Below are 20692 nucleotides of genomic sequence, written 5' to 3' on the forward strand. Positions count from 1 at the left end.
TTCAGTGCTCCTGCCCGGAGGAAATCTTATTCGGATCAGACTGTTGGAGATCCTGTGAGAACAAAGATGCAAATCATCACATATTTTGGAGTTGTCCTTCTGTGGCTCTGTTTTGGACTAAAATTAATGACTGTCTTTTTCACCAGAATTACTTTTAGTTTTGAGCTGATGCACCTGGTTAGACTGGATGAGCTTTGGAGAAAGGAAGATAAATATTCGATGAGATTACTATTGGCTGCCTGTGAGAAATCTTAAACCCAGAAATGGCTGAAAAAAGAAGCACCTGGCGTAGATGATTGGATTGTTGCTCGACATATATGTAACGGAGAGAATGACTTTTAATTCGAGGAGCCAAAGGGAAATAAAATACATCAAGAACGTTAGACCTGATTTAGTCTAAAAACAAAACAAACAAAAATAATATTACAAATAAAAACGCCACCTCCAAATTGTTGGCGTGTTTATTGTGGCATCGTAAACCGACCCAATCATTTATTTGAGTCCATCTTTTTGTGTGTATCTTTTATTTTCTCCTGTTTTCTATTAGCAGTATTATTATTATCCTTTAATATCTGAAAGGTCTTCTTGTTCATGTGGTGTCAACGTGTTATATGCATGTTTGTCAGTTGTCTTTAAAAGCCAAGAAAAAAGAGAATTACAAAAAAAAGGAAACCCATCTCCTTCAAAATAAAAGCGCAGAAAATAGATTTTTCAAGTACACATCCACGACCAGCTGAAAACAGCTCCACGACTCACTTTTGGGTCGTCAAGTCATCAAAACATTACACTGGAAAATACGGCAAACAACATAAATCTACCCAGATGGGGGGTCTGTGTTCTGACATTACTATAGAAAGCCTACAGATCATCACTTAAGCCCAAAACATGTTTGACCAAGTCGTAAGGGCGCATAGACCTACAGCCGACCTGGTCTGGTATCTTTAAACGCTCACATTTAAAAGTGGAATAATACACAAACATTGTTTTTTGGTTTCACAGACGACACAGAGAAAGAGCTCTGCTGAGAGCTCGCTGAAGCTTGCAATGCTACGTCCTGCAAAACCCCCTCACTTACGGGTGAAATACTGCGTTGTGAGACTTCCTGTCAGTCAGATCACATTAAGCGAGGCTGTTGGTACGAAGCTCCTGAGTGTGTCGGATTAAAAAAAGGGGTCTGCTCTATTTCTGATGAATTCAACTTTTCAGTAATAAGACCGAGAATGTCTTTTTTTCACTTTAAAAAGTTGACTAGTCTTCAGTCTTGTGTTCCCATTGTAAAGTGACATCCACTGTGTCTAGCTGTAATCTCGTTCCATCTGGCCCAAACGTCTGCTTCTCCATCTGCCCTCTGAGCCACTTAAGAGTCAGAAAAGTTAGATAGAAAACAGGAGGGAGACAGTGATCGAGAGCGAGAGCCGCGGAGTCAAGGGGGCCCGCCAGTTAGAGAGCGGCTCCCCCCCCGATCCAGAGAGAGACACAGCAGAGGGGTGAGGACAGAAAATGGATCATTCATTTATGTATTCAAGCTGTGTCTCATCCCCCAGACGATGGAGTGCTGGTGTGTCCCCGTGCCCCCACTGGGTGCACACATCTAATCTGCCCAGCGGGGACAAGTGCCCCCCTCTCCCCTACTGCGAGGCTCCATGTGAACCTCCAGGCATGTTGTTGTTGTTTTCCCCCTCTTTTTAAAAAAAAAAATTCCCTATGCATGACAGATATTAAATCAAAAGCGCCTTGGCAACAGCACCCCGAGGTCCCGCCAACAGAGCACTTGTGAAGTGAATTTAATTGACGGGAAAAAGGAAGGAGAGGAAGGAGGCGGAGGGAGGAGCTGTAGATGAATGAAGACTCAGGTGGTGTCCTTGATCACCAGAACCATCAGAGGAATCCACATGTGCTGCAGGTGTGGCTGCTTTGTGTGTGCTATTGTGTTGACACCTGTTTGTTGCAGATTATTTGATTATATTTGGACCATTGACGGCGTATAAAGATGCACGACTCCTCTCGTTGTGAGAAAAAAGGAGCCAGAATACTCGACTGCCATCTTCTGCATCCAGAGCCATTTAAACCTGCATTCTTTCTAATGGCCAGCAGGGTGCAAATCCAATTCTATAGAAGTCTATGAGACTTTTTACATCATTTTCCTGACGGGTCTAAATCGCAAGTTTAATGTCTCTTAAATTAATTTGATGGTGGTGGTAAATGATGGTCTCATTCAGTGTAAAATAGATGATAAACAACTTTCACGTAAAAAATCACAAGCAGCGCCCAGTTAGTGACGCGTTTTCCATCAGCCAGCAGTGGTTGGTCTGCCAGAGAGGGTAGGCAGAGCTAAGCGACTGCTTTTCCGCTCTCTGCAAGTGCTGCAAGTAAACAGTAATCTGCTATGGCTCAACAAACAAAGAAAAGATGGATGACTACAGATACAACTTCAACAAGAAGTGAAAATCCAAAGAAAAAGAAACAAACTCGACGCTCAGATGAAGCAAACAGTCTGAAAAGGAAAGCGACCGTCAGCCAGGAAAATCAAGAGTTACAACCGGAGCCAACCGTGGACGTCACACATGCAGCACTGTCTGGATATCTGGGAAGTGTGCTCCTGTAATTACCGTTTAACGCCATAGGTGCCGCCAAAGAGAACGAAACTGAGATGATTACATTGATGGAGAAGTTGCTACACCGGGGACCAACCAGGAAAGAGGCGTAGCAATGCGTATCCACCTTCCCCTTTCAAGTCACTTTTGGCTCTGAAAAAACAAGATGGCAGCGACCAAACTGCCAACATTTATGCTTCAAATTGTCCACAAAGATCTCCCTTAAATTTCCATGATATGGCGTATAAAATATGACTCTTCCAAAATGTGTAACCCATGATCCATTTGTCTCCCTTAAAACATCCCTTAATGCTCCAACGCCCCCACTCTCCCCTACACGTCCACACACGGTGTACATACCTGCGTGTGCTCTGTGCAGTAATGGAGTCACAGCGGGGCTAAATGAAAGCAGAGGGCTTGACGGTGAGGCCGCTGTACAGATCAAGCATTAGGTCTTAATCACCGGAGGACTGAGTGAAGGCTCATTAGCTGAATGGATTTTAATGGGGCTAGTTAAGAAGATGGAGAGACATTGTCCCCCTTACACTGCATCAACACATTAGCACAGGTAATGACCCTGCAGGTAATGGAGGAGGGAGGAACTCCTTTATGCCGAACTTCGAATAACTTGGAAACTGGAGTTTGATCAGTTTAGTGGAATAATGAGACTCCACAAATGGATGTTTTCAAACTACAAACGTTATGTGATCAGCTTAAACTAAAAGTAATAAACCAAAAGCACATTTTAATGATATTTACAGGTTCAGGGTTGAGCTCCAAACCAGACAAGATCATTTCTCCTGAACAACAGCCTCGAGACACTCCTGTCCCAACAGCTCCACCTCAAAGAGGAAAAATAACTGTTTGAAACTTTCATCCATGCAGACAGGCTTGGCAGGCCGACCTAAAGTCAGAATCTCTGGGATGTATCATCATTGATAAGCTCTGTAACAGGTGTAATAACTCGCCTGCTTTTGGGTCAACGATAGAAGCAATAATATTTTAAATTGGCGCTATAGCTGTGGAGAAAGTTGTTCAAACAGCTCCTGGTTTCGCCCATTCTACATTCCTACAACACCCAGCGTGCATTGCGCCCCTCCCTCTGAAAGGAACGGCCCAGCGAGAGTGATGGAGTGAAATACTACCGGTTTCTCTGCAGGCAACGGCTCAGAGCGGGACAGAATCTGAAACACAACGAGAATATACCGGTGGATCGTCTAAAAAATCTTGAACAAAACATGACTCGTTATAAATGTGAAATGTCTGGGAGGGAAACGGGAGAGCAGGCAGCGTTTCAAGACCTCATGGAACTAATATTTTCATTTTACAGTATGTGTTTTTTTCAACTAAACTGCAGACATAGGCGGGCGTTCTAGATTGAGGAAGTGTAGTTAGCTCCCTGGCCTCCGCCTGATGACGCCTTTTACGTAGTCTGGTGGAGGTTTTCCAGCGCACATTGGAGAAGCAGATAGCGTCCTCCAAAGGCACAGAGCGACAATGCATTTTTTCCGACCATAATGGCATTAGCTCCCTATGATAGCTAACTAACCCTTCAACTCCCACACACACACACACACACACACCTTTTCGCCTTTCTTTTACTTCCATAATCTCTGTTTTCTTCTATTTGATGTATTTTGTTGTCTGTGTTTATTATAGGTGTACCTGTAAATTTGAATGCAACATTTTTCTTTTGAAATTGTGAAAGAAGTAGAAGAAGAAAACCCCACATTTGTTTGTCATATCGGTGGAGACCTGCATCTTAACAACATTATAGAGGCGTTTATTTTCAGCTCCGGAAGCCCTGCTGGGAATCAAACCCCCGACTGCTGAAAGCTGTAGCGCCATTTAATCCACGACTTGGTGAACAGCTTCATCTGAAAATGCTTCACAGCTACCTGCAGCGTACATCTTTAAAAGCAGTAGACTCAACAGCAAGTGAATATTGACCGCGACCGTTCCTTTACGAGGGATTACTCGTGAACGTACATCTTGTTCTCTGAAACACACCGGAATAAAACACACGTGAAATGATGGACTCTCTCGCTAGCCTTCCAATCGCCCGGCCCAAACACTCAGCGGTAATAACACACCACGGATTCCCTCACACACACACACACACATACACACACACGCCTCGAGAGTGACGGATGAATGGAGGGAGCAGACGGAGCATAGTGTGTGTGTGAGAGGGGCGCTGGTGTTGTCATTATGCTTTCCCCTTCATTGGAGGCCCGCTCATCTGGCTAATGGGATTGGCTGCAGTCATTGCAGTGTGTGGGGACTGCACATGAACACACACACTGGAGGAGGGGGGGAAGGAAAGGAGAGATGGATGGAGGATGAGGAGACGGAGGTGTGACTGCTCTTGTCGGTGGACTTGTATGATTGGAGAGCCATCAATGAGATAACATGGTGGGGAATGAAGAGAAAGACTTGGTCAATAAATGCCTTTAAAGACGGAGAGTGTTTATTGTCACGAAGGGAGGAATTGAGAAATGGATGGAGAGAAATCAATACGTGGATGTTGTCAATACGAACCTTAAAGCACTGATAATGAAAAGGAGAAAAGAAGAAGGAGAATACAAAGGAGGGATGGAGTCGCACAGGTGAAGAGAAACGCTTTGGTTTAACCAGAAAGGAAGGTAAAAAGTCGTATCTGAATAAAGGAATAAACGCCTCTACCAAGCAGTCAAGTTGCATTTGACATCCACCCATGTGTCTTCCACAGAGTGACAGAAGGCAGATATCTCAGTATGTTGAGAGCATTTCAAAGAATGCATTCGCTTTAAATATATAAACTGCAGAAGCAGGCACACATTAAACAGGACAGGTAGCACGACAATCATTTACAGAAGAGACGTAATACCCTAAAGCTTCGTACAATCAAATGCACAACAGAGAAACCAAGAGAGGGCAGACAATTCTTGTTGTTCTCTCAAATGGATTACATATTATAAAATAAACCAGATGAACGTGAACCCCGGGCGTTGCTGAGATATTGAGTATACAAGAATGGGGCGGAGAAGACATTGACCTTTGATCTTTGACCAAAACCTAATCAGTTCTTCCTCGAGTCCAAATGGATGTTTGTGCCAAATCTGAAGATATTCCCTCCAAGTGTTCCTGAGATTTTGAGAATTGTGTCATAATTAGGGTGATCATTAGATCATAGTGACCTTTACCTTTAGACGTTTACCACCAAATTCGTACCAACAAATTCTACTCAGTTTGTCCTCAAGTCAATGACTGAATTATGACTTATTTGGATGAAAAATATCATCACTTTATCATATGAGACATTTGTGTAAATTTGTGTCATAATTAGGGTATGAAATTTATGTTTTAAGAGATCATAGTGACCTTTAGCTTCAAATGTTTACCATCAAATTCTAATCAGTTCTTCCTTAAGTCCAAGTGGACGTTTTTGCCAAATCTGAAGATATTCCCTCCAGGTGTTCCTGAGATTTCATGTTTGAATTTGTGGAAGAAAAATACAGTTTAACAGCTCATAGGGACCTCAAACTTTAGACGTTAACCATCAAATTCTACTCCTTTTGTCCTCAAGTCAAGGGGGACGTTTGTGCCAAATTTGGAGATATTCCCTCCAGGATATTTGGATTAAAAATATCATCACTTTATCATATGAGACATTTGTGTAAATTTGTGTCATAATTAGGGTATGAAAAACATGTTTTAAGAGATCGTAGTGACCTTTACCTCTGAATGTTTACCTTCAAATTCTAATCAGTTCTTCCTTAAGTCCAAGTGGACGTTTCTGCCAAATTTGAAGATATTCCCTCCAGCTGTTCCTGAGATCTCATGTTCACAACAGTGGGACAAAATTAAAGAGAAAAAAGTGTTTTTCCACGACATTACCATGTCAAAGAAAAGTTTACTTATGACTTATTTGGATAAAAAATGTCATCACCTCATCACTTTGTCACATGAGAAATGTGTGTGAATTTGTGTCATAATTAGCGAATGAAAAATATGCAATAGGACGAGAATAACACTGAGGAGAGTGTTTTTCCAGCACGTCATCATGTGAAAGTGAAGTTTAAAGAGATCATAGCGCCCTTGACCTTTGAACTCTTTAACCCCAAACTTTTATCTGTTTGTCCTCGAGTCCAAATGGATGTTTTTTGCCAAATTTTAAGATATTCCCTCAATGTCTTCTTGCACTCACAAGAGAGGGAAGGACGTACATGTAGGAGGCATACAATTAAGGTCCAGCTGGAGGGAGGGAAACGGTAGAGGAAGGGAGACTCACTGTTATGCACCTGTCAAAGCGAAACACACACGTATGTCTAACAAGCCGATGAAGCACCTGTCTGTGTTCTTTTCACTTGTCTGTCACCTTTTCCCCTCGCAGAGAACAACTCCACACGACTCCACCGATTTAACAAGAATCCAAAGCTTCCCCCGGAGTTTTTTCTGTCTGCATGTCAGCCGGCATCAAACTTTACAAAGTGTACTCTTGGACAGTGTGTGTTCCTGTGGTCCATTAGCAGCCGCGAGTGGACAAAAACCTCTTCTCCATCTGCTCCACTGGACGATAATACAATGGGCCAACACCTCCGCTGCGACCCCTGACTCCCACCGCATGAACACAAACACTGCTTCTCCATGCATGTGTGTGTTTCCAGGAGGAGATTTAAACAAGCGCAGACAAATAGCTGTTATTCTTTGCTTTTTGCAGGACGACTACATGCTCTGTTCAGCTGGATTAAACTGGGCAATCAAGCGTGTGGGTTAATCACTCTTGTTTTATCAAGCTCCTGCACTGTGAGAAATAACAACCCTCCGTATCCCACATCAAGAAAAATCAAAGAAATTGGCCGGTAGTTCAAGCTGTGCTCTCAGAGCAGTCAGGGGTGGGTTTGAGGAAATGCAAATTTCCCGTGATGATTGACCTTGAACACAACTGTCAAATATGAGCACCTGCTTTGGTTGCAGTTATTTATATTTTTTAACCATCATGCCGTTCTGTTTTCAGCCTCAGTAACGTTGCTTTAGCGGTTGCAATGTTGGTGTGCCATTCGGTCAGTCTGAATCAACATCAACGACTATTAGATGGATGTCCCACAAAGTTTGCTCAGACACTGGCCCCTTTCACACATGCACTGCTTGAACTTGTACCCTCAGTACCGTGAGGAGCAGCATGCATGAACGTGATAAATGAACTACACTGCCCCTACCCTGTTACAAAGTCCCTCTCATGTCAGATTTGGCTGTTGTTTGAAGAACATGCTCTCGTGTGATCGGGACTCATCACCTGCAAGCAGCAGCAAGCATGGACTTCCCGGCTCCGCTGCGGTTTATGCAGGACACCTCATGAAAATATTCCCTTTGACAGCATGCAGCCAACGAGGTAATTGTTTTGTTTGTTTGTATTTTACCGAGATGATGTTATTCACATGCTGTGCATGTTATTTATGTTTATCTAACATCATATTATATTGTCTGTTTACTGTGTAGTTGTCACGGTGGATTTGGAGGAGAACACTTCATTAAACCTGTAAAAACAAAACCACTTGTTTTTGTGCTTGGAGGGAACTACACATGCTAATGCTTACATGTAGGTAAAAGAACCTGTAAGAGGCAAAACTGGTGAGTGGAAGTTATGTATTTGATGTTTAAAAATTGGGCTCATGTTTTAAAAATGTCAGGAATATAAAGACTTTGTTACTGCACACAGGAGTGTCAGTTAAGCACGGAACAAAGACGGCTTTTAACCTCTTATTACAGGTTGAACAGGTTGAATTTACTTCTTTATTTTACAATAAAGAGTTCATTTATTAACAAAGTTTAAGGAGGTGTTGTGTTTTTTGACAGCATCTTGCTCTGTCAGGTTCAAATGTACGGTGCTATCCCACTGTGAGTGCTAACTTCAGTTTCCTGGAGTTGCTGTTTCTTTGTGAGTTGTTGCTTACAACAAGCTGTGTGACTGGCAAACAACAGGCAGTGGTGGAGAGACCCCTTGATGTGAGAAACTGTGGTGTTTTTAACAGAATTCTCTTAAGCCAAGCTAATGAGCAACAACCCCCCCGGAGATAAAACAGCTCTATTCCTCCATTTGTAAGAGTAGGACTCTGCGTGTGAGTCGGAACAAGCAACGCCAACCTTTGTTTAAACCCAAACATTGAACTTCCTGGGAGACGGAACCTGGAGACGGTGGTGGGAGGAGGAAGAGGAATGAGAAGAGAAAAGAGACAACAAAGGAAAGAGAGAAGAGGAGGGAGACAGATACAGGACAGGAGGAGGATGACAGGAGGTAGAGAAGTGACAGAACGATGGAAGAAGTGCAGAAGGCAAGAAAGACGAGTAATGTCTGGAGGGGAAAAAGGGAAGTTAAGAGGGAGACACGTAGTAAGGGAAAAGAAGGAGAGGGAGTCACACAGAGACGAAAGAGAGGAGGGTGACACAGAGAGTTACAGAGTCAGAGAGGGCGAAGGTCAAATCATAAATTGCTTTCTCCCAAAATCAATGTACAGAAGCTCAGAATACTGATCGCTTTTTTAAGTCGAGTCAAATCTATATTTTTTAAATCAGAATAATGAGATGCAAAGATTATGATCACTTATCACAACCTTGTTTCCTCGTTTGTTCAAGCTTTTTACGATTCTTGCAAATGTGATACATCTGTTGAAAAAGACTTAAAAGACTAAAGTCGGACACCTTCTCACATAAAACAGAGCTAGGCTGATTTATGATGCCATAGTCCATCACCAATGGCTGACAGCCATCAACCACTGAGCTCTCTAACATCCGAACAACATCGTCTGTAAGAAACCAAGCTGCAATCTCTGAAAAATTACGGCAGTATGGAAGTTCCAAAAGTCTGCAGTTCCGCAAGTGGCCACTTGAGGCTGGCGCCGAAAGCGAGTCAATCCCCATTAGGCCCCATGTTAAGATGCCAAACTTTACAGAGGAATTAAACATGCGTACAGCTTGGTATAAAAATGGTTTTGGGTTAACAAAGCTCAATTCACAAGTCATGATAAATGCACAGGAGGCAAATATTATTTAACTCATCCATCCATTATCTTTAATGCTTATCCTGTTCAGGGCAATGACTGTATATATAGATGAACGACGTGTCTCCATCTGCTCCCATTGTACGAAATTGATGCCAAAATATCGCCCGTGATAGGCGCTGCCAGAGTCTCGGCTGCAGGAGCCGTATTGGTCAACAGAGCTGTCAATCATCATTTTGACAGCATCAAATAAATAATTAAAAATAAACTTGTCAGAAAAATGGACATAAATCAGCATGATAAGAACTAAGTATAATGACAGAAACCATGCTTGAGAAAAATGTATCTGCCGTCTATTTAGATTTTATAGTTTGACTCATGTCCCATCTGTTAACATGGAGGAGGCGGGCTTTATGACCTATACTGCAGCCAGTCAGCAGGGGGTGATAGAGAGGGTTTGGCTTCACTTTTAGGGAGCTGTCATGTCGTCCATCTATATATACAGTCTATGGTTCAGGGTTGTGGGGGGGCTGGAGCCTATCCCAGCTGTCATTGGGTGAGAGGCGGGGGCACACCAAGGTTCAGGACTGCTGGAGGAAACCAGTACCCGGAGGAAACCAGTACCCGGAGGGAACCCACGAATGCACGGGGAGAACATGCGTGAACTACTCCCCTACGTCTGAACTGACAGACTAACCGCTGCATCACTGTGCAGCCCTATTTAACTCATCCGTTTCAATAATATAAAGGCATAAAAAGATGCATTTAAAGGCACCTGGTCTCTTTGCCTGACAGGTTGGTGTTGCTAGCTGTCTGCCAGGTGTCACCTCAGCTAATTCAATCAATGAACCTCTTCTGTGCTGAACAGGCCTTAAACCAAACTCTAGAAAAGGCAGTAAATAAAACAATGTGTGGCGTCCTCTTGGCTGTGTCCGTTATTTTTGCCGTCTGTGAACGTAACATTATCAAAATCTGGTTCCCTGACAGTTATCACCAGAGCAGGGAGCGTCCAAGCAGCCAACAGACATCACCTTTCTCTACCTCCAACAAAGCTAGCTTTGTGGGTTGTGGTCATTTTTAGACTCTGTTTGCATCCTGTTACACTCTTGCTCCAACACTGCGCGGTGGACAACAGCGAATCGAATAAATTAGGAATAAAAAGTCTGACTTAAGACAGCTCATACTCAGTTTCATGACCACCTGAGATGACAGGAGCCCCCCACAACTCCACCAAAACTTGGAGAATTGCCCGTCTTTTGGTGTAAGACCAGCATAAGTAGCACGAAATCCATCTCAGAAATGGGAGGTCGATTTAAACTTCATCGCAGCTGCACACTGAAGCCCGTATCAGCTGAACGTTATAGCTGAGGGAGTGATAAAAGGGAGGGAGGACAGGGTGTCACAGGTGGAGGGAACAATAGACAGGGAGAGAGGATGATTGAAACTTAGGGTAGAGTCTATTACTAAAGCCATCAGGGGGGATGGATGGACAGACAACTCAAAGATTGGTAAACAACAAGAGAAAAGATGGAGCATCAACCTCGGCTTCTGCAACCTGAGGAGAAGTGAACCCGGGCTAATGGATGACAGCGGCGACACTAGCTCTAGTGTTACAAAGAGGATTATGAATCCCGTAATGATATGACCTACACTCAATGGGGAAGCATGTTGGAGTGTTGTGATTATAAATTACATCTCACAAAGAAGGCAGAGCAGCAGGAGGCCAGATAAAAGAAGCGAAGAAAACACGGCACAAAACAGATTTTGATATAAAAGATGTTTATGATGATAGGAGCCGAGCTAAATCACAGCAACAAGACAGATCCTCTCTTTTGTTGTGGCTGTAAGCGGCACAAAACACGACAGATTCTTCTGATCGGCGAATAACATTTATTTGCATCCTGTAAAAATGTGACTGCAGAAAGACGAAAGAGGCAAAATGCAGGCTGTACAGTATATTAAGTTTTTACTAGGAGTATCTGTACTTTACATTTCTGTTAACTTCCACTTTTACTCCACGACATGAATAACATGTACTTTTACTCTGATGTATTTCCCCTAAAAGTCTTAGTCAAAATTAAATGGGGAGAAATTTGGTGCTCTATTGATTTTGGATTTCTTTGACTGAAAATACGACTTTAAATTAACAGAAACTGAGAGGTTAAATACTGAGCGGGGTAGTAATGCAACATTGTGGATGCCAACAGGTGTAAAGCAGAAGATGATAAAAAAGAAGAAGCAACAGCAACAGAAGAAGAAGAACAAGCAGAAGCAGAGCAAGCAGCAGAAGATGAAGCAGAAGCACATGAAGAAGAAGAAACAGAAGACAAAGAAGAAGCACATGAAGAAGAAACAGAAGAAGAAGAAGCAGCACATGAAGAAGAAGAAACAGAAGAAGAAGCAGCACATGAAGAAGAAACAGAAGAAGAAAAAGCACATGAAGAAGAAGAAACAGAAGAAGAAGCAGCACATGAAGAAGAAGAAACAGAAGAAGAAAAAGCACATGAAAAAGAAGAAGCGGAAGACAAGAAAGAGAACATGAAGAAGAAACAGAAGATGAAGAAGCAGCACATGAAGAAGAAACAGAAGAAGAAAAAGCACATGAAGAAGAAGACAGAAGAAGAAAAAGCACATGAAGAAGAAGCAGAAGACAAAGAAAGAGAACATGAAGAAGAAGAAACAGAAGACGAAGAAGCTGCACATGAAGAAGAAGACTCAGAAGAAGAAAAAGCACATGAAGAAGAAGCAGAAGACAAAGAAAGAGAACATGAAGAAGAAACATAAGAAGAAGAAAGAGAACATGAAGAAGAAGAAGAAGAAGCACATGAAGAAAAAGCACATGAGGAAGAAGAAACAGAAGAAGAAGAAAAGTAAATCAACGTGCAAACGTGCAACAAGGTTTTCAAAGCAGCGGTTTCACTTTGAAGTAAAGTCCAGGCATCTGATGCCAGCGAGTAGCAGAATACCACTCGACTGTGATACTGGATGCATGATGGAGGCAGAGACAGCCACAGCGAGCTTCGGCACCAGCTACTCCAGTGAAAGATGACGGTGGTTACAGTGGTGCCGAAGATGGACAGGCTGACAAACACCCCTTTCAGTTGCGAAGACCTTCATAATTCTTGTCCCCTTTCTTTTTTAACATCTTTTACTTTCAATACAGAAAAATACTTTTGATACTTAAGTCCAGTAAATATCAGATACGAAGACTTTTACTGGAGTAATATTAGAGTAACTGACTTCCTCTGCAGCCCTATTGCTGTATATATAATTCATACATTTTACACTCTATTTATATTTCCTATATTTCTTTGTGCTTCTCTCTGTATCAGAGAAAAAACATCTGCAACCATCGATCGCGCCCATCAAGTTGTCTATAAATGCATTGATAGATGACTCAGTCTCGAAGTGTCCAGCTGAAAGCAGAGGCTCGTACATTCATAGAAGGTAACTGAATCCAGGGACACCGTCCTCACAAAGAAACACAAAAAAATTTAATTTGTGGGAGATTTTGCAAAGTCTTGCTCTTTGGAAAAAGTGAATATATTTCATTTTGATCGATTTGTTTATTACATATGTGGTGTGTGATTGATCACAAGACACCAGTGTGTCTCTCTGAGCTGTAAATCAATCCAAAGTTTTTTATTGGTTTTTTTTTTTCATTGGTTTGATAAGATGACAAAAAAAAAAGGTTGAAAAGAGACGATAGACAGACAAATAATAACAGCCACACTTATGTGTGGATGATGTAAGAAGCAATTCTTGCATAAAACAAGAACACAAGTGCTGCATCCCTAGCAACGGTCTGTTCCTCATAGCAACGGTCTGTTATCGAGAAGTAACAGACCTCGGAATGCCGTGATTAACAAATCAGAATCAAGTATTTAACACAGGCGTGTAACAACAGCTAATAACATACATTAAAGGCGCTGTTACGTCGTCAGTCTGGTGAGTCATGAAATTACAGCAATGCCTGAATACTTTATGCTGCTACAAACACAGACAGACAGACAGACAGGCAGACAGGCAGACAGACAGGCAGACAGGCAGACAGGCAGACAGACAGACAGACAGACAGTGTATCCAGTCTCAGACATAAATGACAAGCCAGAAATCCAGCTGCCACTCATGCAGCCAGCCAGCCGAGCACGAGGCCTGAGAGCTGTTGTGTATTTGTGTCGAGCACAGTGACTATTGGCGAGCTGTCAGTCGCTGTGACACACATCCCGACGTGCAGCAGCCCTCTAAAGCCCCCCCCCCGGAGTCTGTCGAGGGGGGGAGAAGAAGTGGAAAGAAAGTGTGTGTGTGTGTGTGTGTCCGTCCATGTGTGTCTGCAGGTGGTAGAAAGGTGTGGGTGTAGATCAATAATAATCAGCTGCAGTAGAACTGGAAGTCCACCCAACAGTGACTCTCACACACACACACGCACACACACACACATACATAAATACATGCACAGCAGCACTCAAAAAGCAATCCATACACCTCGTGACACCGCCTTGTAGTCCAAACTATAGTGACAGCCCTAAACCAAAGGCATTACACACACACACACACACACACACGCACACACACACACACACACGCACACACACACGCCAAACAATCTCAAACAAAAGCGCTTACTCACGCTCAAAAAGTACGGACTCAAAAATTCCTGCGTCTAATTTCATCGATTTTCCATACACCTCAGCGCCCTCATCCCTGCCCCCACCCGCCTACCCGCACCTGACCCCCGCTCTCTTTCTTTACCTCTTGGACGTGGCCTTGATGATGTCAGACACCTTCTGTATGTAGTCGGTGGCGAGCACCACGATCTCCTCGTCCTCTGAGAAGTTATCGTGGAAGATTCTGTCCAGCAGGCGTTTCCAGTGGAGCTACAGAGAGGAGGAAAAAGAAGCTTTCAAAATAAAATACTGCTCTGATAATAATAAAGTAATAATAAAACATGAATTACAGGTAGTCAGGTAAATAAAACAATTACAATTAGTCCCTTTGGTGCATTAAAAAGGCTGAGCTCCTAATTTTCTTACTTGTGTGATAGTTTGTATTAATTAAACCGGCTGCAGAGAATCTAAGAGGCCATGAAGGATTATAAAATGAGAAAGAATTAGTTGTGTTGGCCGGTCCCAAACCTTTAAGAGTGGTGTAAAACAGTAAATAACTTTATAATCACTCCAGGAGCTCCTCATGTACATATATTTGTGTGATAGTTTGTGTTTAAAACAGCTGTAGAGGATCTAAGAGACTGTGAATGATTATAAAACCAAGAATCAGTTGTGTTGGCCGGTCCTATACCTTTAAGAGCCTTGTTAAACAGGACAAAATCAATCCTAAAACACACTGGAGCTCCTGGTTTTGTATCTGTGTGATAGTTTGTATTTATAAAACCAGACGTAGGAGATGTAATAGGCCATGAGTGATTACAAAACGACTAAACCTAAACCTTTAACAGCTGTGTAAAACAGGTAACTTTAAAATCAATCTTTAAAGACGGGAGGAGCCAGTGCCATTAGCTAAACTGGGCTGATGTGCTTTTTATTTCTTGTTCTAGTTAAGAGCCCGGCAGCAGACTTCTCAATTAATGTAGATTATTAATGGGTTGCTTTCAAAGACCAGTTAAAAAGAGCATTCTAGTTTGGCTGACGTGTCCCCGCCTGCTCTCGTTAGACAAAAGTGAAGCTAAAATATCGTGCACATTTGTATCCAGAGTGTGTGCAGTAGAGATCGGCTGATGGTGCCGCAGTATTGAAGACCCGCCCCCTTCCTCTACCCAAAACACACATTTAACTTAAAAACGGTAAAGTTCCCTCATGTTGCCGTGTTTAACAGCAGAGCAGCTTCTTGTGTCGGTCTGAAGCAGATATTCACGCTTATGGAAAGTTCAATGACTGTAGTGTTAGTGTTAGTTACGTCTCCTCTCGCCGTTCCTCCTCTACTCTGCTACTCGGGAACAGAACGCTGCAGGAGCCCCATTTGTCAACAGAGCTGTCAATCATGAGGCCACACCCCCTTTTTATAGCATCAAATAACTAATTAAAAGTAAACTTGTCAGAAAAATGAACACTTGGACATAAATCAGCATGATAAGAACTAACTATAATGACAGAAACCATGTTTGAGAAAAATGTATTTGACGTGTATTTTGATTTTATAGTTTGACTCATGTCCCATCTGTTAACATGGAGGAGGCGGGCTTTATGAGCTATACTGCAGCCAGTCAGCAGGGGGCGATAGAGAAGTGGCTTCACTTTCAGGGAGCTGTCATGTCGTCCATCTTTATATACTTTTTATTACTTTTCTCTGATCTTTAACTTTATTTAGTTAAAAGCAGAATAGTTTTATCCACTGTGTGACTGTACATAAAATGAAAAAAAAACATTAATATTATTGATTATTATTATCATAGATATTAATAAAAATCTGCAGCCCGTACCTGCCTCACACCTAACGTACAGCAGCAGAACTGATCTGACACTGAGTCAAGTTTACACGCGACCAACCCGGAGAGTAATCCGTCGGGCTCAGAGCAGCAATAGCATTAAAATAAGATATTAATATGCAGTTGTAAATAATTGTTGTTAGCACTACAGTTGTGTACGTTATGTTCAGTGTGTTTACCTTTATAAATGATTTAAATCCTCAGGCACAGTGTGTTTGTGTTTGTTTAATGATATTCAGACTGTTAAAGGTCAGTTTCCCTCTTTGATAAATAAGCACAGATTATTATGCATCTCGTTTATGTTTATTAGACCTTAAAGATACAAATGAGGCTTTTTAAGTTTGCAAAGTAGGAAAAGAACTGCCATGTATTCATATTTTCTAATGATCAATACCAGGTATATTATTTGGCTGCACGTCTCACCTTTAATATTCCCCTCTGTAAATCATCTCATCAACATAGATGTATAGAAAATTAGTGTTAGATACACAGACGAGCTGTTAAACTGTTAATTATGAAACCTTTGACAAAGACTGTGTGTAGAAATTGTTTTCCTTTAAACGCTAACAGGCCACAAAAAGTTTGGACCACCGGCCTTAAGCCGGAGATATACTTGCCTTTAACTATGCGTGACGGCTGCCACGCGTGCCCTGTGTCTGTTTGGAGCACCGGCTGTCACACCCAAATAAATTAACGCTAAGCGAAAGCACGCTGCAGTGTGCACACGAACAGTAGGGGCAGTGTAGAGGCAGAGCGGATGTGGCAGGGTCAACACAGCAGCAGGGACAACAATGGCTGAAAGTTCTGCAGACAAGCTGATAAACCAAGTCTGCAATTATCTGTACGATGTGTCGTTGGCACTGCACAGAGACAAACATGCAAAACAGCTGGAGCCAGATTAGTTCTGTTTTAGAAGTCGACGTGGAAACCTGCAAAACTAAATGGAAACAAGTCCAGGACCGTTACGTCCGAGCACGGAGGAACATGTTGGAGAGATGGAGAGGGGACGGTGTCGACGGTGTGTTCTGTGCACCGCTCATCAGTCGCCTGAGCTGGCTACAGGGTTCTGTCAGTCACCGTGCCACTGAGACTTCAGAATTAACATTAATTAACAGTAGCCTCCTCGAGTGTCGCCGCATCTGTTGTTTACACCTCGCATATACGGTAGTTGTACACAGCCTAAACTCTCTGGTCTGCCCTCTAGAGGTATCCTCCAGTAACACACGTAGCTTATAGACAAGAATGTGAACAGTTGTGTTCATGACGGAGCTGGTTGTGTACGTGAACGCAAAGTTAAAAAGCAAGTTTATCTAAGGCCTTAGATCATCCACAGAGATCAAACCAACTTCAATTTCATCATTTTAATTTTTTACTTCTGGGTAACAATGTTTCTTTGATGGTTAGTCATTGAGCCCGACCGATATGTGATTTTTGAGACTGATACTGAAACCGATTTTAGCGTAATAATGTCTATTTTTTCTACATGGATTGTGCACCAATATACAGATATTAATACTCAAGGGAACTCAGAACGCTGCCTTCGCTGTCTGTTGTTTACAAACAAACAAATCATCACATTTAAGATCGACAACTTCAACGATTCATCAAAATATTTGGTGTTAAATTGTCGTTCGAGCGACTCAGCCGACAAGATTTCAGCTCTATTTGGAAGCCTGTATCTTTGAGATAATATCACAGAGGGGATATCCGTCTGTTACACACCAGTTAACGTTATTTATGAGGTAAAGACACAGCTTCAGGGTTTTACATGAATTTGGAATCCAGACTCACTGAAGCCATTAAGCAGCAAAATGTCTCTTTCTCTTGAAATCTCTGTTTTCTAATATAGAGATGATGCTTCTCTTTTTTTTGTCTTTTTCGGTCCCAAACCCCTTTAACTCTTTCCCAAACTTTTTTTCATTTTTTTGGCTGATAAATTCAAATCAAACTGTTAATGTTCCTCTGCCCAGTTTGCATCCCTCCGTCCCTCCGTCCCTCTATCTTGGAACATCTTGAGGACTCTCTGTCAGTGGTCGTGCAGCTTCAGCAGAGCCTCCTCCGTCTCCTCTCCCTGCATGCGTCTTTCCCTTCCCTATCCTCTCCTCCTCCCCGTTCCCTCCATCATTCCCAAACACCCCCAAACATCTCCTCATTTTCCTCTTTTCTTTCTGCCTATTTCTTTTACTCCGTTCCCCAGCCTCCCTGTGTGCCCCCTGCAGGGCGGACAGCTTTGTGACTCACTTAGGCCTCTATGTGTGTTTCTGTTTGTCTGTGCGCGTGTGTGTGTGTGTAGCGCTTCACCTCTCCTCCCTTCCCAAACACACACACACATCCTCCCCCTGTGCCGTCACACACTCGCCATGCTGCTTAAAATGCTCAGAGTTCAAATCTTAATCCATCACGTCTGCATCCACCCAGAATGCTTGTGCACGTATGCCCGTTATTGACGGGTGTGTGCGTGCGTGCATGTGTGTGCGTGTGCAGTACTCACACTGGGAGCAATACGCTGTAGCTGCCTGAGGGTGATGCGGTTATACATGGTGCTGATGTCCTTTCTTTGGTCATCATATTCTGACACAGTGATCTGAAGAGAGAGCAGATTTTACTCAACACTGCACACACGCGCACACACATGCACAGATGCATGCACGCTCTAACGATCAGCTCACGTTGGCCAGACGGGTCTCCAGCTGTATTATCTCCTTGGACTTCTGCGTGGCGTTGTGAGCTCCCAGCATGCTCAGCAGTCGCTCCATCAGGGCCTTGTACGCCGCCAGGATCTGAGGAGCACAATGACATCATCCCATCAGCTGCGACATCACCAGTAATGGCCGGTGACGGGCGTGACATGTGGCAGAGTGGACAGGATAACAAAAGCACAGCGGGTGACGGAGGAAAACAGGTGGATTGATGAGGGGAGAGATAGAGAGAGACGAGTCGATGAGACAGATGGAGGAGGGGAAGGAAGGACTTAGGGATGGAGGAAGGAAAGGAGGAGGGAGTTTAAGGAAAAGATGAAGTAGAAAGGGGAGAGGAGTGTGGATGTACGAACAGGAGGGGAGGGTTAAGGTGGAAAAGAGGAATAGAAGATAAGAAAGATGATAAACGCCCTAGAAAGGCCACATGGAGGTCCGGATAAGCTACGCAAACAGTTAGTTCAAGATAAAACTTACGGGTGAACATTTTTTTGTTTGTGATCTTGTGATCTTATATTTACCTTCCTGCTACTTTGTCTTATGCTCTTGGGATCAATAAAGAGTTATCTTATCTTAGCTGTGTCTCAATTCAGGGGCTGAATCGTTTAATGGATGCGGTCGACGGAGTCGTTCGTAGCCTGCGTAGACCAATAAGGCCGAACTGAAATGAGACGGTCTGGTCTACGGAGGATTTCCTTTTTGCGTCACCAGCTGTTCCCGCAAACGTGGCTCCTGTCGCCTAGCAACAGGTAGCTAGCTGGCTAACTAGCTATCATAACTAACATCACGTAACTTGACCTAATATTTTAAAGATAATTTGCTTCATATTTTTGAACATTTGTATCATCTGTTAAATTTAAAATTTTCTAAGAGTCGTCCATCTTGTTTGAATTGGCGCTCATTGAATCTCAGGATACGTTGGGCTGTGAAGTATGCACCCAATGGATCCTTAGTGCGAGCGAGGTAGCATTTGAAGGAGCCTTTGAAATGGGACAGCCTTCGACGCGCAGCTGTGACGCAAAGGGCCTTCAAGTACGTCCTTAGAAGGATGCAGGCCGTGAAGTGGGACACAGCTTTAGATTGACTTAAAAATGTCAAACAGCAGATCTACTCCGATGGGGATGTTTATATTCTGATAAAGATCAGGATATTTTCCTCAACCTAACCAAGTAGTTTTGGTGCATAAGACCAACCAAACTGTGAGGATTTGGTCACAGTTTGTTCAGGTTTAGGCACAGGAATAACTAGCTAACTAGGAAAAGATCGTGGTTTGGGCTAAAACTACAGGGGACACAGCGATCTCCTGCCGTGAACGTCGACCAGGGTTGTAACCATTAGTTATTTGTCAGCAAAAATCATAGACTGTATAAAAAGATGGACGACAGCAGCGCCTATGATGGGGGCTATTTTGGAATCAATTTTATACAATGAGAGCAGATGGAAACACGTCATCCATCTATATATAGAGTCATTGGCAAAAATCAATGTTAGAATTAGTTGCCAACGAATTTAATTGTCATAATGAGTCGATTACATCATCATGTATTTCATGCTGTGCGTGGACATAACACTGTTTTCCGGAGTCGAGTTGCTGAGGGGCGAGCCGTCTCACTTCCTCACTATCTCTGCTTAAAGTTGCCCATGCAAAACAGCGACCGGGAAGTGACAGGAAAACAAAACATAGCAAAATGTCGGCGGCAGATGCGACAACATCGTGTCCTAAAACTGAGAGCATTTCACCCTCAACGCTGCAAAGAAAAGGATCGCCTGTGAGATCTGTAAAGAGGACCTTGCTTATCACGGGAGCACGTCGGTAATACACAAGCGTTTGAAGAGAGAGCAGGATGGACTTGTGTTCTTGATTTGATTTATTTTCTTACATCAGCACTTTGTCTGTTGTTGGTTTTAAATGGACAAAAACTTTTTGGATTTTTAATTTATGTTTTGCATCAGTAGAAGCCAAATCAGCAGCAAAATTTA

General features: G+C 42.8%; 1 protein-coding gene across 1 annotated transcript in view; it reads right to left on the reverse strand.

The window, feature by feature from the left end:
• Positions 1–20692, reverse strand: part of LOC138604635 (endothelin-converting enzyme-like 1) — a 56336-nt gene that overhangs the window by 32451 nt on the left and 3193 nt on the right. Inside the window, exons 4-6 of the mRNA XM_069676592.1 lie at positions 18686–18796; positions 18508–18600; positions 14327–14451 (exon numbers count right to left, since the gene is read on the reverse strand). Coding sequence (XP_069532693.1) covers positions 14327–14451; positions 18508–18600; positions 18686–18796 — 329 coding nt within the window. The remainder of the gene's footprint in view (positions 1–14326; positions 14452–18507; positions 18601–18685; positions 18797–20692) is intronic.

This window comes from Semicossyphus pulcher, unplaced genomic scaffold, assembly GCF_022749685.1.
Source record: "Semicossyphus pulcher isolate SPU_LCO1_2020_fin unplaced genomic scaffold, fSemPul1.0.p SCAF_26, whole genome shotgun sequence".
NCBI classification, from domain to species: Eukaryota; Metazoa; Chordata; class Actinopteri; order Labriformes; family Labridae; genus Semicossyphus; species Semicossyphus pulcher.